The sequence below is a fragment of the Nicotiana sylvestris genome, chromosome 9 (assembly GCF_000393655.2).
Source record: "Nicotiana sylvestris chromosome 9, ASM39365v2, whole genome shotgun sequence".
Lineage (NCBI taxonomy): Eukaryota > Viridiplantae > Streptophyta > Magnoliopsida > Solanales > Solanaceae > Nicotiana > Nicotiana sylvestris.
The window spans coordinates 97,017,389-97,044,076 of NC_091065.1; the positions used below are offsets into that span (position 1 = coordinate 97,017,389).

The 26,688-nt window shown below is 40.0% G+C and overlaps 1 protein-coding gene across 1 annotated transcript; it reads right to left on the reverse strand.

Moving 5' to 3' along the window:
- LOC138877951 (polyadenylate-binding protein RBP47C-like) lies at window positions 1–25,840 on the reverse strand. Its single transcript, XM_070157597.1, has 5 exons — window positions 25,606–25,840; window positions 24,991–25,115; window positions 24,348–24,449; window positions 10,735–10,846; window positions 1–422 (listed from the first exon to the last, which is right to left on the reverse strand). The coding sequence occupies exons 1-5, from the start codon at window positions 25,838–25,840 to the stop codon at window positions 22–24; spliced, it is 975 nt and encodes a 324-aa protein (XP_070013698.1). The 3' UTR covers window positions 1–21.
- Window positions 25,841–26,688: the final 848 nt, after the last annotated feature.

The following is a 26,688-nucleotide window of genomic DNA, read 5'->3' on the forward strand; positions in this document are numbered from 1 at the left end:
TCGCTTAACTGCTGTAAAAGATTACCACATAAAGCAGTACAAGTACCAACTGGGTTGAGACATACCTTGACTCTGACCACCCATGCCCTTCTTGTTAGCTGCAGGACCAATCCGCATTGGCCTGGTCGAGAAAAACTGTCCATTCATCTCTGTCATAGAACGTAACTGCTCACTTTCATCCCCAGATTTAACAAAACCATAACCTTTGGTGCGCCCTGTGGCCCTATCTGTTACAACCTTAGCTCCTCTCACAAAACGATAGTTAACCCTAACTGTCTCCTGAAGCATGTAATCAGTGACATCAGCTGCCAAGTAACCAACAAATATTGTATATTCAGGAGCATTATCGAAACGCTTTTCACCGGAGCCAAGAGATGCCCAGTTAAGTCTAAAATTTTGCTCAATATTAGGCATCAAGGTCCCTGTTTAACCAAAAATAGGAATTTCCGTCAAAACTTTATTTTAGAAGAACTCGGGTTACTGATAATCAAATATAGAATGAATAAAAGAAATTGACTTTAATAATAATAAGATGAACAGAAGAAAGCAAGGTAAATTAGTATATTCTGTTGATATTTCGTGTCCTTACAAATGATCAGTCTTCTTCTTTTATAGTTATTTCTAGGTAATACGTTTCGTTTCTACCATAATTGAGCCATTATTGTCAATTAATGACATTTAATGTAACATTACAATCAACAATCACATTTGATTCAATACAAATTCCTTAACGTTTCCCGTATTTAATGCCCAATAGTACATATTTATACCTTATTTACTATCAGATTCATTCCCTTCCATCATAAAGAGGTTCGAGCGCCTATCCTCCTTGCTTTTTCCCTGAACATCTGCCTGTGCCTGTTGAAGCTCATGCCTCTTTGATTATTCTTCATCACCTATCCTTCTTTGACTGGTCCACGTGTCATGACGTGTCATCTTATAATGAATTCCATTTATAAACTTAATTTTTCCCAATACATATAGTCCCCTCCTCCCCCCACTTGTCATTTATTCATCAATAGAATATTTGGGAAGTGGACCTCATTAAAACGGGAATATTTGCCGCCATTAATTTTTCTCTGGAACTGATGCTTCAACTGTCTCTTCCATTTAATGTCCATGACACGTGGCGTCTCCTGATTGGCTCTGCAACCCTTCAGCGCCTTTTAAGGCTTTTTTACGGCTTCACCAATTAAGAAGCGTCAGTTCTCATTATGACGTTTCCATCATTATACCTTTTCCTTTGACGGTTGCTTCTGACTATAAATATAACTTTTTACCTTTGTCTTTTTCACAAAAGTTTCGAATATTCAATTCTAATTTTCTTCTTTCTTGTACTACTATGTCTTCTTCAAACCCTAACCCTCGGAGAGTCCCCATTGTTGACAACATTTCTCTTGCTCCTATTAGAAGTAGAAGAGGAGGAAAGCTTCGTAGTTTAGGGTCTTCTTCATCACGAGGCCCCTCTATTCCTTCATTGAGTTCTACTCCTCCTTCTAGAACTAGGGGTTCACTTTCTCAAAGATATTCATCTAGGACTAAAGAACCCACTGAACCTCTTCATGAACCTTTAGTGGATGAAATTGTTCCTGCGGAACTATCTTTTTATAATGATAGAGAATCCATTAGAAATCAACTGTCTTCATTAGATCATGCTAATATCTACCGACTCAAATTACTGAAGGTTTGATTTCAGTAGTTCGTAGAGATTGCCATTTGAGCCATGACTTCCCCATTATAATCCCCAATGAGAACCAAAGAATCATCTCTTATTTAACTGGGTTTTCTTTTGTTTATACATACCCTTTCACGTTGGGTTTCAAACCTGCTATTGACCCTGTTATCCTCGAATTCTGTCATTTTTTCGACGTCTGTTTAGGACAAATTGGCCATATTGTGTGGAGGGCTATTTCTTGTTTGAGGCATTTGGCCAATATGGCTAGTATACCTTTTACATTTTTTCATTTAATCCATCTCTATTCTCCCAAACTCTTTTGCTAAGGAGTCTTCACTCTAGTGGCAAGAAGCAAAAGAGTTCTGGTCAGTCCAGAAGATGACAAAGACCGTGAGTGGTATGCCAGATTTGTTGCTGCCCCCACTGTTGGTTTAGTGGGTGAAGAAAATGTTCTCTTTCCTGCGAAGCGGAATTTTGCACGTGAGTTTTCTTTTTAATGACTTTCTCGTACCTTTTTCTCAATTTTGATGATCATCATCTTAGTTTTCTTTTTCTTTTTCAGCAACCATGGGAGTTGTTGATGAAATTCCCAACTTTCGTGGTTGGGTAAGAAAGCTATTGAATGTTGCTCCAATGGACAGTAGGTCTTGGAAAAACCTCTCTTATCGATTTGGTCGGAAAGTGAAAACTTACGGTAAGAGTTTTTTTTATAATTTTACTTATTGCTTCTTCCAGAAATTATTTTGATCCTTCTTTTTGTCAGGATTTCCCATTCGAGGCGTAAGTGCTGAGTCCGTCGTAGCTTCCAAAATTTCTTTGGAAATGGCCCAAGAGATAATTTTGGGTTCTTCATTGAAAAGGAAAGCTACCGTTGATCGGGACTCTGAAGACGAATTATTTCAGATGATGAAGCATCTCCCCTGAACAGCTTTTTGCCCGCGGGTTTGGTAGTGAAAGTTTAGGCCTAGTTTTTTATTAAGGTTCTTACCTTCTCTTTTTTTAGATCAACCTCGTTGGTACAGAAATGATGAAGAGGGTTTCTCACATGGAGCAACTAATGCATGAGTGTCAAGTTGAAGCAGATAACTAGAGAGAACAATATGAAAGCCTTCAAATTGACATGGAAGTGTTAGAAGAGAACAAGTGCACCTTAGAGCAACAGTTGAGGGTTTTAACTACGGAATTGGCGGTTGAAAGAGCTTCCTCAAATCAAGCTGGTAAGGACAAGAATCTTCTCGAAACTTCTTTTTCCGAGCAACTCTCCAAGGCTAGTGAAGAAATCAGAGAGTTGAAGGCTCTTTTAAGTGAGAAAAAAGTGTATGCCGGTGAACTTATGCAAACTCTGAATCAGACTCAAGAAGACCTCCGGGAATCTTCTGATAAGGTTCGTTCCTTAGAAAGTTCACATGCTTCTCTTCAGACTTCTTATGATTCTGCCTTGGTTGAGAATGAAAAGCTTAAAAGTAAAATTGCTGACTGAGAGAGAGATTACGAGATTCTTGAAGACAAAACCGCAATTGAAGTGAGTTGGGCGTTTTTAAATACTCGCCATGATACCCTTGTGGACGTTAGCCAGGAGAATTTTAACTTGGAAGCTGAGTTAGCCAAAATAAGAGAAACTATTGAAAAGACTTAGCAGAGCCAAGACTTTCCTTCTCCCGTGGCTGAAGCTTCTGGCAATGTTGAAGATGATATGGGTACGGTGAATGTTCCAACTCCTTCAAGTCAAGTTGAGCCTGCTGCTGCTGATGACCCTACTTTGGTTCCTTCTTCAACTCCTCAGTGACAAGTTAATGATATGTGACTGCCCCTTTTTTTTCTTTAGTGGAATGTGGTTACAACCCTTGGTCCTATTTGAGGGTTTGTTGAAAACGTCAAGTCCCCAGACCTTTTTCGGAGCGTTTTGTATAAGTAACTCTTAGTTTATGCCAAAGTTCATACTTAGTCTAAACTTTTTAATATTAAGAAGTTTTTGTAGTTATTTTTGAACTTCTGTTTTGCTCATTCTTGCCTTTATATTTTAAGGACTTATTCAATAGTTTGCATTTTAATTTTACAAAATGCTTTTTTAACTCCATGAATATTTAAATCAATCATGAATTTTATAAAAGAGGGACCTTTTATATTCAACACTTAATGAAGAAGACGTCTCAACTTTATAATGGTGTTAATGTACGACAAAAGAAATAGGAATACACATGTTTCTTGAAATAACTTTGACAAGTTTTTATTGAACTTTGTCAAGTTTTAAATAACACCTTACATGTATTTAAATAACTTCTATAACTTCTTCGTAACTGTTTTCCTTACAACAGATTTCAAAAAAGAAAATAAAACACTAGGTTTTTATTTATAACCTGTTTCAGTACATTGCCTTTAACCTAACTATGCTAAGGTTTTTCTTTGGCCTTAGCTCGTAACTTTGCTCTGCACTTGACTCATTTAATGAGTAAAATTTTCAGGCTTGAACTTTGATTATTTCCCAATATCTTTTGCCTTCTTTATACATATGTCTATGTATAGTATATACTCCCCCAAGTGTTTGAGCTTTGAAGTATGAAGTCTCGAGCACTTTATTACTCCTCTTATTTGGTCCTTTTCCTACAAAGGAATAAAACATATGGGACTCGGAAGTACAATTATAAATGAAGACTACTTAACCCGTCTCAATTTCTATCAGAATAGTTGTAACCCTAGACCGAAAATTTTAATCTATTCCACGTGCCTTGCAGGGCGTGATTCATCATTTAGTATAGGTTAGCTTTTTGCCTATCATCTAAAATCGTTAGTAAAACTTTAACAATTCAAAATTAAAATTTTAAGACGAGGATACCTAACCGTGGGTACTCTTTAGAAATAGTATCTCTTCAGGTGAACGACATTCCAATGTGAAGGTAATATCTTGCCATCCATTGTTTCCAGCTCGTATGCTCCTTTCCCCATGATACCATGAATCTTGTAAGGTCCTTCCCAAGTTGGACTTAATTTTCCCGCATTAGCTGCCTTTGTGGATTGAAAAACTTTCTTGAGTACGAAGTCCCCAATTTTGAAGTATCTTAGACGTGCCTTCCGATTGTAATATCATTCCAAGACTTATTTTTGTGCTGCCATTCTTATTAATGCAGCTTCCCTTTTTCCTTCAAGTAGATCAAGGTTTATGCGCATTTATTCTTCATTGGATTCCTCTGACGCTTGCGTGTACCTTGTGCTTGGCTCCCCTATCTCAACTGGAATTAAGGCTTCAACTCCGTACACCAATGAGAATGGTGTTTCACCCGTACTTGTTTTTGTTGTGGTGCGGTATGCCCATAAAACACCAGGTAGCAATTCTGGCCAATTACCTTTTGATTCTTCTAATCGTTTCTTCAAATTGTTGATAATGACTTTATTTGTCGATTCAGCTTGTCCGTTACCCACCAGATGATAAGGTGTTGAAGTAATCCTTTTAATCTACCAACTTTGAAAAAAATTCATGATTTGTGCGCCTATAAATTGCGGGCCATTATCACACACGATTTCCTTTGGTACGCCGAATCGACATATGATATTTCGCCAAATAAAATCTCTGACTTCTTTTTCTCGTACCTGTTTAAATGCTCCTACTTCTACCCATTTAGTAAAGTAGTCAGAGAGTACAAGCAAGAATTTTACCTTGCCTTTTGCTTGTGGTAGAGGACCCACGATATCTATCCCCCATTTCATAAAAGGTCACGGTGCAACGACCGGATGTAACAACTTCGCAGGTCTATGCATGTTATTACCGTATCTTTAACATTTATCACATTTTGCCACGAAATTTTCCGCTTCCTCTTCCATTTTAGGCCAATAATAGCCTGCTCTAATGATGGTTCTTACTAGTGATCTTCCTCCTGCGTGATTTCCACAATGCCTCTCGTGTATCTCTTTCATTATATATTCCCTTTGAGAAGGCCCGAGGCATCTTGCTAAGGGTCCACCGAACATTTTTCGATAAAGATTATCTTGTTTTAAATAATATTGAGCAGCCTTTTTTCGAAGCGCGTGAGCTTTATTCTTGACTTCAGGGACTATACCATACTGCAAAAAAGCAACAATCTCGTTCCTCCAATCCCAGGTTAAGTTATTGAAATTTACCTCATTTTTGTCTAGATCGAGTACTGAATGAAACAAATGAATTACGGAGGCATTTTCATTGATCGTCACGTTTGCCGCAGATGCGAGATTGGCTAGGGCGTCTGCCTTGACATTTTTATCTCTTGGTATCTACGTAACTTTCTAGGTTTGGAATTGCCTAATCTGATCTCGTACCTTCTCTAAGTATTGTTGCATTCATGCTTCCCTAGCTATATAAGTCCCCAGCATTTGGTTAACTACAAGCTGCAAATCGCTTTTGATTATAATCTGATTAATGTCGAGTTCTCGTGCCAGTTCTAAACCTGCAATCACAACTTCATACTCTGCCTCATTGTTAGTTATAGAATGACATTTTATGACTTGTCGAAGGGTTTCACCCGTAGATGGTACCAAAACAATTCCTAAACCTGCCCCTATCACATTAGATGAGCCATCAGTAAATAAGGTCCAAATTCCTAGATTAGACCCGTTGAACACTTGTAATTCTTTTTCTGCTTCTAATTGCATCCCATGGCTAAAATCAGCCAAAAATCTGCTAACACCTGAGATTTTATTGTGGTTCTGGGCTGATATGTGATGTCATATTCACTTAATTCTATAGCCCATTTGGCTAACCTACCTGATAACTCATGCTTATGTAATATATTATGCAATGGATAAGCGGTTACTACGGAAATAGGATGGAATTGAAAATAAGGCCTTAGTTTCCTAGATGCTATGATTAGTGCAAGTGCAAGCTTTTCTAATTGAGGATACCTTGTCTCTGCATCTAATAATGATTTGCTACATTAATAAATTGGAGACTATTTATTGGTCTTCACGAACTAAAACTGCACCTACCGCTACTTCTGACACAACCAGATAGATGAGCAATCTTTCCCCAACCTTTGGTTTTGCGAGTAACAGCGGATTTGACAGGTATGTCTTCAAGTTTTTGAGTGCTTGTTGACACTCCTCAGTCCATTCGAACTGATCTTGCTTTTTAAGAGCTGAAAAGAATTTAAAATATTTTTCTGATGACTTGGAAATAAATCTCCCCAAGGCTGCAATTCTTCCTGTCAGTCTCTGCACTTCTTTTTTACTTGTAAGCATGTCAGAAATTTCTTCAATGGCTTTAATCTGCGCGGGATTTACTTCAATACCACGGTTAGAAACAAGATAACCCAAAAACTTACCTGATGAAATGCCGAATGCACATTTCTCGTGATTTAGCTTCATATTGAATTTTTGTAAGATCTAAAATGTATCAGACAAGTGCGATATATGATCCCCTGATTGTTGAGATTTAACAAGCATATCATCTATGTAGACCTCCATAGATTTTCCTAAATGTTCTTGGAATATTTTGATCACCAATATTTGATACGTTGCACCAGCGTGTTTGAGACCAAAGGGCATTACTTTATAACAGTAAGTTCCCCTGTCTATTATAAATGAAGTTTTTTCTTCATCTAGGGGATTCATTTTGATCTAGTTATACCCTGAATACGCATCTAAAAAGCTTAACAATTCATGTCCTGCAGTAGCATCAATCAGTTGATCTATATGTGGTAATGGAAAAGAATCTTTAGGACAAGCTTTGTTAAGGTCTATGTAATCTACACAAACTCGCCATTTGCCATTCTTTTTCGGTACTACAACAGTATTGGCTAACCAATTAGGATACTTTACCTCGCGGATAGACCCAATTTTTAATAGTTTCTGAACCTCATCTTGAATCACTTGATTTTTGAAAGTCCCCTACTTTCTCTTCTTTTGTTTGGCGGGTGGATACGATGGGTATTCATTTAACTTGTGAGTCATTACTTCTGGTGGTATTCCTGTCATATCAGAATAGGACCGGGCAAAACAATCCACGTTAGTTTTTAAAAATTCAATCAACTTACCTTTTATGTCGTGGCTTAGGTTGGCCCCAACGTAGACTTTCCTTCCAGGACATTGTGTAAATAACTCTACAGCCTCCAGTTCTTCAATCGTTGTTTTTATTTTCCTCTGGTTCTTGAATGGAATCAGGCCTTGAGTCCACATCTGTTCGCCCTTGTTCAGTTGAGGCTTGTGTTGTGGTATCCTCAACTGGATTCTATAACTGCTATTTTTCTTCATTTCTCGTATTTGAATCTGCTATAGAGTTGATGCTCCTGGATGTCTGTTGATCCCCACGGATTTGACGTATTCCCCATGGTGATGGAAATTTAATAACTTGATGTAAGGTAGACGGAACGACGTCCATCTCGTGGATCCATGGTCTCCCGAGAATCATATTGTAAGCCATTTCCATCTCTACCACATGAAATTTCGTATCTTTGACAACCCCTTCTGCGAATGTAGTAAGTGTTAGCTCCCCTTTTGTCACAACGCTTGAATTGTCGAATCCAGACAAAGTATGCGCCTTTGGTACTAGTTTATCTTCAGCTTGCATCTCGTTTAGTACTCTTAGCAGAATAATGTTCACGGAACTACCTGGATCAATCAAAACTCGTTTCACATTAGTATCATGTACAAGTAGAGATATTACCAGTGCATCGTTATGTGGAGTTAACACGCCATCTGCATCTGCATCATCAAATGTAATACTCTCTTCCTCCAAAACATGTTAGACCTGCTTCCCGTGGGTAATTGTAACTTTAGAAACTTTATTGGTTGTTGTATACGTCACGCCATTGATTTCTTCGCCCCCGCTTATAACATTGACGGTCCTTTTGGGAGAAGGAGGTTTAGGGGGCTCCTGCCTATTCTTCATGTATGCTTGCTTACCTTTCTCACTGAATAATTCAGTGAGATACCCTTGCTTTAATATATGGTCAATTTCACCTTGTAGCAAACTACAATCTGCCGTTTTATGACCATGATCATTGTGAAATTCGCACTAGTGATCAGGATTGCGCCTGTTTGGATTTGATCTCATTTCTTTTGGCCACCGCACCTTATCACCCATGCCTCTTAATACCACTACTAACTCTGAAGTGTTGACATTAAATTTGTAACCGCCAAATCTTGCCTTCAAGTTCCTATCATCATCTCGAATTTCTCGTGTGTTTCGATCGTTTCCAGACCTTGATGATGAACCCGACTCTCTATTTCTCGATCTATGATCGTTCCTTGAATTATCCTACCTTGATCGTGAGTCTTTTCCTACTGGGCCCATATATGGTTCGTATCTATTTTTACCGAACCTTTTTTTGATTTCTGAATGTCTCAAACTCACCTTCTCCTCTTTCTGGGATCGGGAGATAGTGTCTTCTTCTATCCTCAGCTTCGTGCTGTATCTGTTGTAAACATCATTCCATGTTGTTGCTAGAATTCACACAGACTTTCCTTGATTTGTCTCATGGCTTCTGAGCTTTTCTCATTCAAATTACTGGCAAAAGCCATAGCTGCCCAGTTATCAGGTACGCGTGGTAACGTCATTCTTTCACGCTGGAACCTATCCACGAACTCTCTAAGCAGCTCTGAATCTCCTTGCTTGATTTTGAAAATATCTTCCATTCTTTTTTCAACTTTTTGAGCTCCCGAATGCGCTTTGAAAAAAGAATCTGCAAGCTCAACAAAAGAATTTATAGAATTTTCGGGTAAGAGGAAATACCGTGTTAATGCTCCCTTTGTGAGTGTTTCGCCGAATTTCTTGACTAATACTGATTCAATTTCTTGTTTGGTTAAATCGTTGCCTTTCACACCAGTTGTGAATGTAGTCAGGTGGTCTCGTGGATCAGTTGTGCCATCATACTTTGGAATATCAGACATTTTGAACTTCTTCGGGATCGGCACCGGAGCAGCACTAGGCTTCCATGGTTATTGTGAGTACTTATCCATGTCTATTCCTTTGATTACAGGTGGCACTCCATGTATTTGCTCTATGTGATCGCTTTGCTCCTTGAGCTGCTTCTGCAAGGTTAGAACTAAATTTTGTAAATCAGAATTAACTATGTTACCTGGTTTACCATCGCGAGACTCACTTGGAGTTCCACCAGTGCTTGAGTTAACGAGCCTAGAACGTGGGTTTTCCAAAGTATTCTGATTCGGAGTTGGTGTTGGTGGTACAACTGGCAATTGGCTGGTAAAAGCTAGGAGAGCATTGCTGACTTGTTGAGTAATGAGATTTTTAAGGCATCATCGAGTGCTTGTTCGTTCGCAACTCTAGCATTTTGATTTGCATCGTATCCGTTTTGATTTGCAACCCCATTATTTGTTTCAGAGCCATCTGGAGTTCCTTCTCGTGACTGACGTTGTGAATCACGCAGTGAGGGAAGTGAGGTCCTGTCACTCGCATCATTCTCCTGATGTTGAGGATCTTGTTGGTTGTTGTCGTTGTTATTCGACATGGTAAGTTTTTTGATGAAAGAATTTGATTAAGAAAGTAAACGATTATCAGATTCCCGGTAATGGAACCAATTTGTTTAACCAAAAATAGGAATTTCGGTCAAAACTTTATTTTAGAAGAACTCGGGTTACTAATAATCAAATATAGAATGAATAAAAGAAATTGACTTTAATAATAATAAGATGAACAGAAGAAAGCAAAGTAAATCAGTATATTCCGATGATATTTTGTGTCGTTACAAATGATCAGTCTTCTCCTTTTATAGCTATTTCTAGGTAATACGTTTCGTTTCTACCATAATTGAGTCATTATTGTCAATTAATGACATTTAATGTAACGTTACAATCAGCAATCATATTTGATTCAATACAAATTCCTTAATGTTTCCCATATTTAATGCTCAATAGTATGTATCTATACCTTATTTACTATCAGATTCATTCTCTTCCATCATAAAGAGGTTCGAGCGCCTATCCTCCTTGCTTTTTCTCTGAACATATGCCCGTGCCTGTTGAAGCTCATGCCTCGTTGATTATTCTTCATCACCTATCCTTCTTTGACTGATTCACATGTCATGACGTGTCATCTTATAATGAATTTCATATATAAACTTAATTTTTCCCAATACATTCCCATGCTAGCAAATTCTTCTCTGCGGCAGCATGTCTATTAAATTCAATAAAGCCATAACCCTCTAACTGTCCAGTTTGCTTGTTACGGATAACTTTAGCATTGACCACCTACGCAAGAGACAAACAGTTAATATTCTCTAAAAAAAACTAAAAAGTGAACGGGAAAGAAGACTGTTAATAGTAACACTACTGCTCATACAGTATAAAAGGCAAGAAAAAAATAAATAAAGAGGGGAAATAGTGCATGTGTTTATTTTGTCTACTCACACAAGCATGCATATAAATTCAACCATCACACAATCGGTAAGCATAAACAAATTGCACATGGATTAACTTTTTTTGATAAGGTTGTGTAGCCCATGGATTTACTTTTATGATAAGGTTATTTATGTATTATTAGGCCCCTTCTTGCAATATGTCAGATGCAATGAAAACGCATTCACCTTAATCCTTAAAAGAGTCAATACCCATAGTCAACAGAGGCAGGTATCAGCAGGTATAGTGTCACGATCCCAAAACCAACCCGGTCATGATGGCGCCTATCATGGAACTAGGCCAGCCGACCCAATCCCAAAATAATCCGACATTTCATAATAAAGATATTTTTCAATTATTAATTAATAAAGCTTCATAGAATAAGTCTAACTAACAAAGTGCGGAAGAAATAAAAGCCCGACATCGAGGTGTCACAAGTCACGAGCATCTACTATGGGCAATCCAATAACAACTAAGACTAATACAGTCTAGGAAAAACACTAATAAAATCTAGAGGAAGACAGGAGGGAGAAGAGCAAGGCTGCGATCGCCATGCAGCTACCTTGCCAACTCCGAATATCCCCGACGGATGGAAGAATCAGCGCTCGCTATCACGTCCAGCAACCCTTGGATATGCACCCAAGGTGCATAGAGTAATGTGAGTACGCCAACTCAGTAAGTAATAAAAGTAAATAAAGACTGAGTAGTAAGAAACACATAAATCCATTTCATGAAATCTCAGTAAATACATCATGTTTTCAAATCAGTGTATAAGTCAAATCATCTCATTTAAAATCCAATTTCGCTAAAAATCATTTGAAGATATTTTTCAACAGTTTCAACAGAGGTTCAATGTAATTTAGAGTAAAAGTGATGAAAATCATAAATGTCCCCTCGAGAAAAAAATGTATCATAAACCGCCCATCGGGCACAACATCACTCAGAATCAGCCCATCGGGAAACCTCACAATCAATCGTAATCAGCGTCTCAGGCACAACATGAATCAAGAACCGCCCCTCGGGCAACATCATATCACTCACTCAGGGTACCCGCGCTCACTGGGGGTGTACAGACTCCGGAGGGGCTCCTACAGCCCAAGCGCTATAACAGGCCACAAGAACAGGCCACCTTGTGGCATAATCAATCAGGCCCTCGGCCTCTCATAATCACAAATCAATAACAACATGTTGCGGCACGCAACCCGATCCCATAATATCCTCACAACATAGGCTCTCGGCCTCACTCAGTCAGAAACCTCTCAAGCCACTCGAGCTATCAGTAAAATAGGGTGTTCAGCTCAAAATATCATTTTATGCATGAAAACAGAGTAATAAATACTAAATTATAAAATCAGTAAAACATAACAAGATTGAGTACAGATCTTGAGTCAAAATAGTGAGAAATTATAGAAATTCTTTCTAAAACACAAAAGTATCATATAGTTTCCAGTTAAATACGCAACTTAATAGTTTCTACGGGGTGGACCAAGTCACAAATCCCCAACGGTGCACGCCACACGCTCGTTATCTAGCGTGTGCGTCATCTCAAATAGTGAAACAATGTGAAATTCGGGGTTTCATATCCTCATGACAAGATTTATAATCATTACTTACCTCGAACCGATCAAATCCCTACTCTGCAATTCCCTTGCATCTAGAATCAGCCTCCAAATACCTAGAATCTAACCAAAAGCAATACAATATGATCAATATAGGCCAAGGGATCAATTCCAAACGAAAAACTAACAATTTATACCAAAATCCCGAAATTCATCCAAACCTGGTCCCTGAGCCCACGTTTCGGAATCCGATAAAAATCACAAAACTAGAAGCTCCTTTCACACACGAGTCCATACATACCAAAACCATCAAAATCTGATATTAAATGGCCCCTCAAATCCTCAAATTAATCTCTCCAATTTTCAAGCCCTAACCCCTCAGTTTTATCCCTAATTTCTTTCAATTTCAGACTTAATCAACTAAAAATTACCATAATCATAAGTATTAAGCTCAAATAACTAACCTCAATGAGTATCCCCTTGATTCCCTCTTCAAAACCCTCCAAAATTCTCTAAAATCCGGATAGAAATGGTGAAGAACACCCAAAAATTCGTGAAGGGCTTCCTTAAATACCTTTTACCCAGGCATCTCGCACATGCGTTCCACTTCACGCATCTGCGGACCGCTTCTGCGGTCAAACCAACTGTTTTTGTGGTTTTCACTTAACAGCCCATAACCGCTTCTGCGGTCTAATACCCGCACCTGCGGTCTCGTAGGTGTGCTCTTCCTTCCGCACTTGTGGTTCCTGGCTTCCTTGGCCTTGGCTTCTGCGAGTCTCGCACCTGTGGTCCCCACTCCGTAGGTGTGGTTATGACAGCTAAAGGAAATCTTTAGCAGTTCCTCAATTCCCATCCTTGATCCGTCAACCTCCCGAAATCAACCCGAGGACCTCGGGACCTCAACCAAACATGTCAACAAGTCACATATCACCATCCAAACTTATTCAAACCTTCAGGATACTCAAAACAACATCCAAATACCAAATCACCCTCCGATTCAAGCCTAAGGATTTTCCAAATTCCGCAACCGATGCCGAAACCTATCAAAACTCGTCCAAACGACCTGAAATTTTGCACATATGACACAAATGACACTAACCTACTCCAATTTTCAGAATTCCATTCTGACCCCGATATCAAGATTTCCATTGTCGACCGGAAAACACCAAATTTTCAATTTCGCCAATTCAAGGCTAATTCTACCACAGACCTCCAAATCATATTCTGAACATGCTCCTAAGTCTAAAATCACCAAACGGAGCTACTCAAACCATCAGAATTCATATTCGAGATCTTCTACACATAAGTCAACATCCAATTGACTTTTCCAACTTAAGCTTCTAAAAAAAGACTAAGTGTCTTATTCCACTCCAAAATTACTCCGGACCCAAACCAACTAACACAATACAATAAAATACAGTTGAACAACACATAAAGAAGCAGAAATGGGGAAAACAAGGTAGTAACTCATGAAATGACCGGTCGGGTCGTTATATCCTCCCCCTCTTAAACAAACGTTCGTCCTCGAACGAGTCAAGTAACATACCTGAAGCCTCAAACAGGTGTGGATATCTTTTCCGCATCTCCCACTCGGTCTACGATGATCAGTAAACACCTCACAAGACACACCATAGAGATAATGCCTCCAAATCTTAAACGCGTGAATAATGGCAGCCAACTCCAAATCATAAACAAGGTAGTTTTTCTCATGGGGCTTCAACCGACGAGAAGCATAAATAATCACGTTACCCTCCTACATCAACACACACCCAATACCAACTCGAGAAGCATCACAATATACCGTATAAGAACCTAAAGTTGATGACAAAACTAACATTGGAGTTGTGGTCAAGGCAGTCTTGAGCTTCTAAAAGCTCGCCTCACACTCATCCGACCACCTGAAAGGAGCACCCTTTTGAGTTAATTTGGTCAAAGGTGACGCTATAGATGAAAATCCCTAAACAAACTGACGGTAATAACCCACCAAACCAAGAAAGCTGCGAATCTTTGTGGCTGAGGATGGTATGGGCCAACTTTGAACCGCCTCTATCTTCTTCGGATCAACCTGAATACCCTCACTGGACACCACGTGCCCAAAGAAAGCCATTGAACTAAGCCAAAACTCATAGTTGGAGAACTTTGCATAAAGCTTCTCTTCCCTCAACCGCAGCAATACAACTCTCAAATGCTCAGCGTGCTCCTCCTGACTACGTGAGTACACCAGAATATCATCAATGAATATAATAATAAACGAGTCAAGATAAGGCCGAAACACGTTGTTCATCAAATGCATGAACGTTGTTGGGGCATTGGTCAGCCCAAAAAACATCACAAAGAACTCATAAAGACCATATCGGGTCCTAAAATCTATCTTAAGAATGTCCGAGTCCCTAATCTTTAGCTGGTGGTACCCTGACCTGAGATCAATCTTGGAGAACACTCTCACTCCCTGAAGTTGGTCAAATAAATCATCAATACGAGGCAAAGGATACTTGTTCTTGATTGTGACTTTGTTTAACTGCTTGTAATCAATGCACATCCTCATCGTGCCATCCTTCTTCTTCACAAATAGGACAGGTGTACCCCAAGGCGACATATTAGGCCGAATAAACCCCTTAACAAGGAGTTCCTGAAGCAGCTCCTTCAACTCCTTTAATTCCGCCGGTGCCATACGATATAGTGGAAGAGAAATGGGCTGAATGCCCGGCATCAAATCAATACCAAAGTCAATATCCCTATCTGGTGGCATGCCCGACAGATCTGCAGGAAACATATCCGAAAAATGCCTCACTATCGAAACTGAGTCAATGGTCGGAGTCTCTACACTAACATCCCTCACGAAGGCCAAATAAGAAAGACAACCCTTCCCAACCATCCGTTAGGCCTTCAAAATGAAATCGCTCTACTGGGAACATAATCCGTCCAACCTCGCCACTCAATCTGTGGCACCCCCGGCATAGCCAACGTCACTATCTTAGCATGACAGTCCAAAATAGCACGACACAGAGATAACCAGTCCATGCCCAATATCACATCAAAATCAACCATACAAAGCAACAGAAGGTCTACACGGGTATCCAAACCCCCAATAGTCACCACACATGACCGATATATGCGGTCCACAACAATAGTATCGCCCCACCGGAGTAGATACACGAATATATGAAACAAGAGACCCACGGGGCATATCCAAATAACGAGCAAAATATGATGACACATATGAAAAAGTGAAACCAGGATCAAATAATACAGAGGCATCTCTATGGCAAACTGAGATAATACCTGTGATCACGGCATCTGAAGCAACAACATCTGGTCTGGCTGGGAGTGCATAGAAACAGGCCTGACCACCACCGGATCGACCTCCTCCTCTAGGGTGATACTCCACTCTTATGTGACTGGGTAAGTGGTGAAGTAACTGGTGCTGAAGTCGATGGCTGACTCCTCTATTGAGGCGGACCCCCATGACGATGAGGACAATGCCTCCACATATGCCCTAACTCTCCATACTTAAAACAACCCTCTGGTGCTGGAGACGGGGACTGAAGGGAATCCTTAGCATCGGGATGACTAGTAGAAGAACCTGGCATGGAAGAGCCCTGAACTAATGGGTCATAGGACGAACTCTAGGCTAGAAGGGCATTAAGTGATGAATGGCCCTGATGAGAACTGTGAGAACCATAGCACGATGAAGCCCCATGACGAACTGGGCGAGCTGACTGAGCATGTCTGAATGGACGGCCTCTGCCGTGTTGAAACTGACCCCCATGAGGAGCACCACTGAATCCACCCTATCCACGAACCCTCTTAGACTCCCTCTCAACCCTCTCCTGACCATGAACCATCTCAATCTGTCGAGAAATGTCGACAACCTCATCAAAAGTGGCTCTAGACACCCTCTCTCTGGTCATAAGCAACCGAAGCTGAAAACCGAGGCCATCTATAAACCTCATGATCCTCTCTCGATCTATGGGAACCAACCAGACCGCATGATGAGCTAACTCGAAGAATCACATCTCATACTGTGTAACAAACATATCACCCTGACGAAGCTGCTCGAACTGCCTGCGCATCTCCTCTCGGCGAGACTCAGGTACAAACTTCTCCAAAAAGAGAACGGAGAACTGCTGCTAAGTAAGGGGCGCTGCACCAACCGGCCTATGCCTCTCGTAAGCCTCCCACCAACTAAGTGCATCCCCAAAGAACTGGAAAGTAGTGAATGTGACCACACTGGTCTCCAGAATACTTGCGGTCCAAAGCATCCTCTTACACTTGTCCAAGAAACCATGTTCATCCTCACCCTCAGCACCACTAAATGACGGAGGCTGGAGTCTCCCAAACCTATCCAATCTGCGTTGCTCGTCCTCTGGCATAGCAAGAGCTACATAGTCCTGAGCAGTTGCAATCGGCTGGGCTGGAGGTGCCCCCGATGTTTGAAGTCCCTAAACAACATGCTCAGGTGTGTGAGCGGTGGGAGTCTGAGGGCCTCCCCCGGCCTGAGAAGTAGTTGCGGCCGTAGTAACTGAGACCGCCTGAGCTAGGCCAGTACACATTAATAGAATCTGAGCTAGGGCCTCCTGAAGGCCTAGGATAATAGTAGGCACAGCCAGTGCCTAAGTTGGTCCTGCTGGAGCATCCACATCTGGGACCTGATCATGAACTGGGGCGGCTGGTGGATCTACAGGTGTTGCCCTAGCTGCTTTGTGGGCTACACCCCTTCCCCTACCACGACCTCGACCGTGACCTCGACCTCTCGCAACCCCAACTGGTGATACTGGTGGCCGTCTGTCCTGACCGGGAGCACACGTCCTCACCATCTATGAGAATAGAATAACATAAGTTTAGTTACCAGAATCAACAGATTCGCACAACAAGAATTCAAGAATAGGAAGTTTTTTTTCCTAAAGGTTCTGTAGCCTCTCAAAGATAAGTACAGACGTCTTCGTACCGATCCGCAAAACTTTACTAAACCCGCTCATGACCCGTGAGACCTATGTAACTTAGGCTCTGATACCAACTTGTTACGACCCCAAAACCAACCTGGTCGCAATGGCGCCTATCATGGAACTAGGTCAGCCGACACAATCCCTAAATAATCTGACATTTCATAATAAAAATGTTTTTCAACTATTAATTAATAAAGCTTTATAGCATAAGTCTAACTAACAAAGTGCAGAAGAAATAAAAGCCCGACATCGGAGTATTACAAGTCACGAGCATCTACTAAGGGCTATCCAATAACAACTAAGACTAATACAGTCTGGGAAAAATGCTAATAAAATCTAGAGGAAGACATGAGGGAGAAGAGCAAGGCTACGATCGACATACAACTACCTTGCCAACTCCGAATATCTACGACGGATGGAAGAATCAACGCTCGCTATCACGTCCAGCAACCCCCGGATCTGCACACAAGGTGCAGGGAGTAATATGAGTACGCCAACTTAGTAGGTAATAAAAGTAAATAAAGACTAAGCAGTAAGAAACACATAAATTCACGTCATGAAATCTCAGTAAATATGTCATGCTTTCAAATCAATATATAAGTCAAATCATCTCGTTTAAAATCCAATTTCGGTAAAAAGATATTTTTCAACAGAGGTTCAATGAAATTTAGAGTAAAAGTGATGAAAATCATAAATGGCCCCTCGAGCAAAACATGTAACATAAACCGCTCATCGAACACAACATCACTCAGAATTAGCCCCTCGAGCAACCTGACAATCACTCATAATCAGACCCTCCAGCACAACATGAATCAAGAACCACCCCTCGGGCAACATCATATCACTCACTCAGGGTACCCACGCTCACTGGGGTATATAGATCCGGAGGGGCTCCTATATCCCAAGCGCTATAACATGCCACCTCGTGGCATAATTAATCAGGACCTCGGCCTCTCATAATCACAAATCAGTAACAACATGCTGCGGAGCGCAGCCCGATCCCATAATATCCTCACAACACAGGCCCTCGACCTTACTCAGTCAGAAACCTCTCAAACCACTCAGGCTATCAGTAAAATAGGATGCTCAGCCCAAAATATCATTTTATACATAAAAACAGAGTAATAAATACTGGATTATGAAATCAGTAAAACATAACATGACTGAGTACAGATCTTGAGTCAAAACAGTGAGGAAATAATAAGAAAAGACTCCTAAGGGTCCAAACAGCTTGGCACGGGGCCCCAATATGGCATTCAACCCAAATTATAGAAATTCTTTCTAAAACACAAAAGTATCATATAGTTTCCAGTCAAATACACAACTTAATAGTTGCTACGGGGCGGACCAAGTCACAAATTCCCAACGGTGCACGTCACACGCTCGTCATCTAGCATGTGCGTCACCTCAAATAGTGAAACGATGTGAAATCCGGGGTTTCATACCCTCAGGACAAGATTTACAATCATTACTTACCTCGAACCGGTCAAATCCCTACTCCGTGATTCCCTTGCCTCTGGAATCGGCCTCCAAATGCCTCGAATCTAACAAAAGCAATACAATATGACCAATATAGGCCAAGGGATTAATTCCAAACAAAAACCTAACAATTTATACCAAAATCTCGAAATTCATCCAAACCCGGGCTCGTACCCACGTCTCGGAATCCGACAAAAATTACAAAACTAGAACTCATTTCACACACGAGTCCATACATACCAAAACCATCAAAATCCGACATCAAATGGTCCCTCAAATCCTCAAATTAAACTCTTCAATATCCAAGCTCTAACCCCTCAATTTCATCCCTAATTTCTTTCAATTTCAGGCTTAATCAACTGAAAATTACCATAATCATAAGTATTAAGCTCAAATAATTTACCTCAATGAGTATCCCCTTGATTCCCTCTTCAAAACCCTCCAGAAATAGCTAAAATCCGGATAGAAATGGTGAAGAACACCCAAATATTCGCGAAGGGCTTCCTTAAATACCTTTTACCCAGGCATCTTGCACCTGCGGCCCACTTTACGCATCTGCGGACCGCTTCTGCGGTCAAACCAACCGTATTTGCAATTTTCACTTAATAGCCCATAACCGCTTCTGCGGTCCAATACCCGCACCTGCGTCTCGCAGGTGCACTCCTCCTTCCGCACCTGTTGTTCTTGGCTTCCTTGGCCTTGGCCGCTTCTCTCCTGCTTCTGCGAGCCTCGCACCTGCGGTCCCCACTCCGCATGTGCGGTTATGATAGCTGAAAGAAATCTTCAGCACTTCCTCAATTCTCATCCTTGATCCGTCAATCTCCCGAAATCAACCTGAGGCCCTCGAGACCTCAATTAAACATGTCAACAAGTCACATATCACCATCCAAACTTATTCAAACCTTTTAAACACTCAAAATAACATCCAAACACCAAATCACCCTCGGATTTAAGCCTAAGGATTTTCCAAACTTCTGAATTCCGCAACCGATGCCGAAACCTATCAAACCTCGTCCGAACGACCTGAAATTTTGCACACACGACACAAATGATACTATGGACCTACTCTAATTTTTAGAATTCCATTCTGACCCCGATATTCAGATTTCCACTGCCGACCGGAAATACTAAATTTTCAATTTCACCAATTCAAGTCTAATTCTACCACGGACCTTCAAATCACATTCCGAACACGCTCCTAAGTCCAAAATCACCTAACGGAGCTACCCGAACCATCAGAATTCACATCCGAGATCTTCTACACATAATTCAACATCTGGTTGACTTTTCCAACTTAAGCTTCTAAATAAGAGCTTACGTGTCTCATTCCACTTCAAAATCACTACAGACCCGAACCAACCAATACGATACAATGAAATACAGCTGAACAACACATAAATAAGCGGAAATGGAAAAAACGGGACGGTAACTCATGAAACGACCGGTCGGGTCGTTACATATAGCCACCAATTATAAGGTCAAAAATTACTATCCAATTTTTCACCCCTGTAACACATCAAAGGAATCTCAACTGAAGAACGACTTATTTAGAAGATAAAAAGCAACCATTAGACAGCAGCTGATAGTTCCAAAAGATACTGCCAAGCCACTTCGACAAACTAATTAAAACATAGCTATCATTTATTTAAAAAGATAATTCTAACAACCGTGTCTCAGAGTCAAGACTGGCCCTTTTCCCACTTTGCTCCTTTTGTAATTTGAATCCCAGCCTCCTGGCTAGAGGTGGAGGGTACTTTTCCGCTAGGCTTACCTTACTTGTCTAGATATGGTTAACCTTAACACATTTCATTGACAACATAATAATACAAGTTACAGAATACAAATTACAGCATAGTCACATACCCTTTACCAACAAGCTAGTACAAGATCAGGACTGCAAACTACAGCACGTTCACATACCTTTTACCAACATTCTAATACAAATTACTGAAGACAACAACAGCATATTCACGAACTTTTAGCAACAAGGTGATACAATTTACTGAATACACACTATAGCATATTCACATACTTTTACCAACAAGCAAATTCAATTTACTTGCACAAACATGCCCTTTTATAAGGCATATTATCACGCCTTTTACCAACAACATAACACAAGTTACTACATAGAACCAACGGAATATTCACACACTGTATACAAGTTTAAATACAAACAACAGCATATTCACATACCTTTTAACAATAAACTAATAGAAGTCACTGAATATACTCAAAAGATTTATTAAACATATCAACAAACAAACACACGTGTAAGAATCTATTCTTAATTTTCTTTCTTAATCTGAATTCCACTTGGCAACCCGGAGAAAAGTGAAAATTATGTACTTCCTCCAAGAAAAAATTTATCTGCACATGACGTTACCAAACAAATAAGTATAAGATACATGTTTCGCATACAAAGTTTTATTATTTTAATGATTAAGAGATACATGTTGTCATTTTAATTTGGAGCGTGCAGTAGGATCGCTTCTTTCCAAGCAAAATATTTCAACCAAAAAAATTATAAAAACTTCTACCTTCTGAATTTTTTTCCCCAAACTTCCTTATTTGGTCATGCCTATTTGGGCTAGATATCATTGTTGTGAGGGATCTTTACCTAAATAGCTGATCAAATTTATTATTTATTTTTCTTAAATGGCATACATAAATTATATACTTATTATATATATTTATATACATAATAAACATAAATTATATATTCACAAATTATTTTTAATTTAAATGATTAGGTAGGCGCATTTTTAGGTTAATTCTTAGAAAATTTACTTTCCATAGCTAATTCTAAGGGTTATTTATGGATGATAACTATCTTATAATTTAATTGCTTTCCATAGCTACAATGAATTTTCAATTTACATGTCATAGTTATATATCCAATACGTAGAGTTATCCCACTGTATCAATCTTTTCCCTAAACCCTCTCTCTCTTCTCCCTCAGTTCTCTCTCCTTCGTTTATCTCTCTTCTCCCTCAGTCAGCCTCATGTCCAACTTCGTCGCCAACCACCGCTGTCCAGCGAGTAGTAACAACAGAGAAGTTGCCATCGATCATTTTCTCCCACAAATCTCTACTGGAGCTCAACTAAACAACAGAGTAATTCACCGTGAATTACTCTGAAACACTATCGCCACCCACCGTCAGATCCATATCTGAAATCACGAAGTTGTGATCAATCCATTACCGGTGACGAAAATAATAGTGGAGGAAGATCGGAGGCGTAACCGAATCTGGATCTGAAGGAGATGGCGGAATCCATGGCTTCTTCCTCGTCTTTATATCTCACATCTTAATATATTCGTCTGGCCGAAAACTTATTCCTCCACCACTGTTTTTCAAGCCGAAAAAAAGAGTCACCTCTTTTTTCTCCACCGCCTTCCACTCCGGAAAATTATTGTATAAATAAACGTCTTTTGTATTTTGTCAGAGATCTAAGGTGTATTTTGTATTTTCGTCGGAGACCGACGAGACTTGATTGTATTTTCCATTTTTAAATACAGTGCATTTTGTATTCTCGTCGGAGATTTGGCTAGCGAACTTAGTAAGACAAAGAGAAACGCTCGACTACCTACTAGCCCTCTACTCTAACCTTCGACCTTCATACCCTCCTATCTAGGTCCATGTCCTCAGTTAGCTCCAACTGCACCATGTCCCGCCTAATAACCTCTCCCTAAGACTTCTTAGGCCTACCTCTACTATTCCTACTACCCACCGAGGCTAACCTTTCGTACCTTCTAACTGGGCCTTCTATACTTTTCCTCTTAACATGCCCGAACCATCTCAATCTCGCCTCCCCCATTTTATCCTCCACATGAGCCACTCCCACCTTATCCCGAATAACTTCATTCCTAATCTTATCCAATCTGGTATGCCCACACATCTACCTTAATATCCTCATCTTAACTACTTTTATCTTCTAGATATGAGAGTTCTTGACAGGCCAGCACTCTACTCCATACAACATAGTCGGTCTAACTATAACCTTGTAAAACTTACCTTTATGTCTCAACGACATATTCTTATCACACAAGACACTAGAAGCAAGCCTCCACTTCATCCATCATGTTACAATACGATGTGTTACATATTCATCAATCTCCTTGTTACCCTGCATGATAGATCCAAGGCACTTGAAACTACCTTTTTTTGGAATGACTTGTGTATCAAGTCTTACCTCCATATTCACTTTCTGGTACTGATGGTAGGCTAGAATCACGTGTTTTAGTCATAGTTTGCACTTTACTTGTGTTTGAGCTTAAATGTTAGTGCATTGCACTTATTATGTGCTTTATGCCTTGCAGGAAGTGAGTTCGAGTTAAAATATAATTTGGAACTTAATCGAACAATGTGGATCTTTGAAGTCTGAGTAAAAACCCAAGAAATTAAGTTAGGATCACGTTCGTGGGTCGAGGACCAAGTTTGGATATCAAAAGTGAAAAAACAAAATTACTTTGAGAAATTGCACTACCGCGCCGCGGAGCTCATAACGCTAGTGCAAAATTCCTGCAAAGTGAAAAAAATCAACTCCCTGAAAGATCCTTGCTAATGTGGTGTCGTGCCAGTGTATTGTCGCGGTCCAACTGTCCCATTTCGGCTTGGAAAGGGTAGTTTTGTTCGGACTCATTCCTACATAGTATAAATACACCAAAAATATAATTTTTAGAGGACTTTTGACCTTAGAAGCTTTGAGAGAGCATTAGAAGCTACAAGACACGAGATTTCATCATGTTTTCATCAATTCAAGATGGGAGTTTATATTGTAATGTTAGATTGATGATTTCTTACTTTTTAATTATATTTTGGAGTAGTTTCCCTTAAGGTTTGACGGATATGGTATTTTGATAAATATTTATGGATTTTAACTCTAGTTCTTGCTTGAATTAGTTTATGGAGTTTTGAATTATTGCAACTTTATTCACCGGTCTATTTAATCGAAAGATGAATATTTTGGTGATTATCTTTGCATGATCTTTTTTAATTTAATTCATTGATTCTCTTAAGTAATAGAAAGAACTTGTTGAATTGTTGATTAAATTAAGTTAGGAGAATATTCGAGAGATGTTTTTCTAAAGACTAATTCATTAACACATGGTTGCATACTTTTACAGTGCTTATATTAGTTCACCTCGTATAGTTACGATTTAATCGAGAGAGGAGTCTTGACTACACGTTTGAACTAATCATCGAGTGAATTCGTGAGAATCATTAGAAATAGTGAATTAAACTAAAGCTAAATCCCAAATAGCTATCTTGCACATATCCTGTCACGACCCTTATTCCTCACATTGATGAGAAACCAACTTTGCTAATTAATCTCGAGTTCTTTGCCATCAACTGCCAATTGTTTTACTTTAGTAGTTAATTGTAGTTCGTAAGCAATCCAAATAAGGTTTTGATCATCCTGAATAGCAGTGAAACCAGAAATTACTAGAGCATTATTTAAATCCAATCCCTGTGAAAATGATAATTTAACTATACTATCTTTGACTAGCGAGTATCAATTCCGTGTTGTGTTTTGCGCTCGTCAGGTACTGTTGTTGAACTTGTACTCCAAGTATTCCATTTTGGTCCTACTCAACTTGAAACGAGCATCAATTTCGTGTTGTGTTTTGCGCTTATCAGGTACTGTTGTTGAACTTGTACTCCAATATTCCATCTTGGTCCTGCTCAACTTGAAACCTCTCTAGGGTATGTCTCCAAACCTCCAGTATCTCGTTAATACCATCCTGTGTCTCGTCAATAAGAACTATGTCATCAACAAATAACATACTCCATGGTACCTCTCTTTGAATGTGTCTCGTCAATGCATACATCGCCAAGGAAAATAAAAATGGGCTAAGCATTGATCCCTGGTGCAACTCCATCACAACTGGAAAGTTTTCCGAGTCTCCTTGCGTTATTCTAACCCGAGTCTTAGCTCTATCATACATGTCTTTAATTACCCTAATATAGGTTACTGGGATCCCTTTAGCCTCCAATCATCGCCAAAACACCTCTCTCAGGAATTTGTCATATACTTTCTCTAGGTCAATGAACAACATATGCAAGTCCTTATTCATCTCCATATACCACTCCACCAATTTCCTCACAAGGAGAATGTCTTCCATAGTCGAACTCCCTGACATGAAACCAAACTATTTCTCAGAAATAGGCACACTGCTCTTCACCCTCACTTCAATCACCCTTTTCCCAAACTTTTATCGTATGGCTAAGCAGTTTAATCCCTCATATAATTATTGCAATTTTGGATGTCACCTTTATTTTTATATAGTGGAATTATCATACTCCATCTCTATTCTTCTGGCATCTTTTTCATCTTAAAAATGACATTGAAGAGCCTAGTGAGCCACTCCAAACCTGCCCTACCCGCAATTTTCCAAAATTCCATAAGGATTTCAACATGCCTGATTGCTATACTCTTGTGTATCTTACGCATATCCCCCTCAACCTTCTCTACTCTTATCCACCTACAATACCCGAAATTCTGGCGCATCTCGGAAGCTCCAAATCGCCCAGTACAATGTTCTTATCGCCCTCTTCATTTAGGAGTTTATGAAAATATGTCTTCCATCTTTATCTAATCCGAGCCTCTTCCATCAAAACTCTACCTTCCTTATCTTTGATGCAGTTAACTTGATCCAGATCATGGGCCTTCCTCTCTCTCTCTCTCTCTCTCTCTCTCATCTTGGCTAGCCTGTATAACTTCTTGTCCCCGCCTTTGGCCCCAAGCTCCTCATACAAATGCCCAAATGTCGTAGTCTTAGCTGCAGTAACCGCTAACTTTGCCTCCTTCTTAGCCCTCATATACCCCTCCATGTTCAACCTCTTCGCCTCCTCATCCATGCTCTCTATAAGCTTCAAGTACGCCGCTTTCTTGGCTTCCACTTTCTATTGTGCCTCCTCACTCTACCACCAATTACTGCTGCTAGAGAAACCCTTCGAGACCCCTAACACCTCTCTGCAGCTACTCTGATACACCCTACTATCAGGGTCCATATAAAACTCGTGTCACCACTGCTACTCCAAGCTCCCTTAGCCAACAACTTCCCCCAACTCCCGCACTTTTTCATTAGTCAAAATAGCCCAGCTGATTCTATGTTGACCATACATAACCTTCTTCTTCCTCTTCCTTACGATCTCTAAGTCCATCATCAATAACCTATGCTGAGTCGTGAGATTATCGCTTGGTATAACCTTGTAATCCATGCACAGACCTCTATCGCACTTCTGGAAGAGTAGATAATCAATTTGAGTCTAGGACAACGGACTCTAGAATGTGACCATGTGCTCCTCCTTATTCAGAAAACACGAGTTAATAATCACCAAATCAAAGGCTTTAGCACAGTCCAACAACGAAGTACCTCTTCTATTCCTAGCTCCAAAATCAAAGCTGCCATGCACATCGTCATAACCCCAGAGGTTTCCTTAATGTGACCATTGAAATCACCTCCTAAACTTCTCGGTGTTCAAAATATTACGGACCAACTCGTTAAGGTCTTCCCAGAAACAGCTCTTAATCTCTTCGTCCAAACCCACTTGAGGCGCGTAAGCAGTAATCACCTTTAAATTAGACCATCCCACAAATAACTTAATAGCCATCAACCTGTCGTTCACCCTCCTAACTTCTAACACTAGCTCCCTAAGTTTCCTGTCAACCAAGATACCTACCTCATTCTTACCCTTCTCGCGTC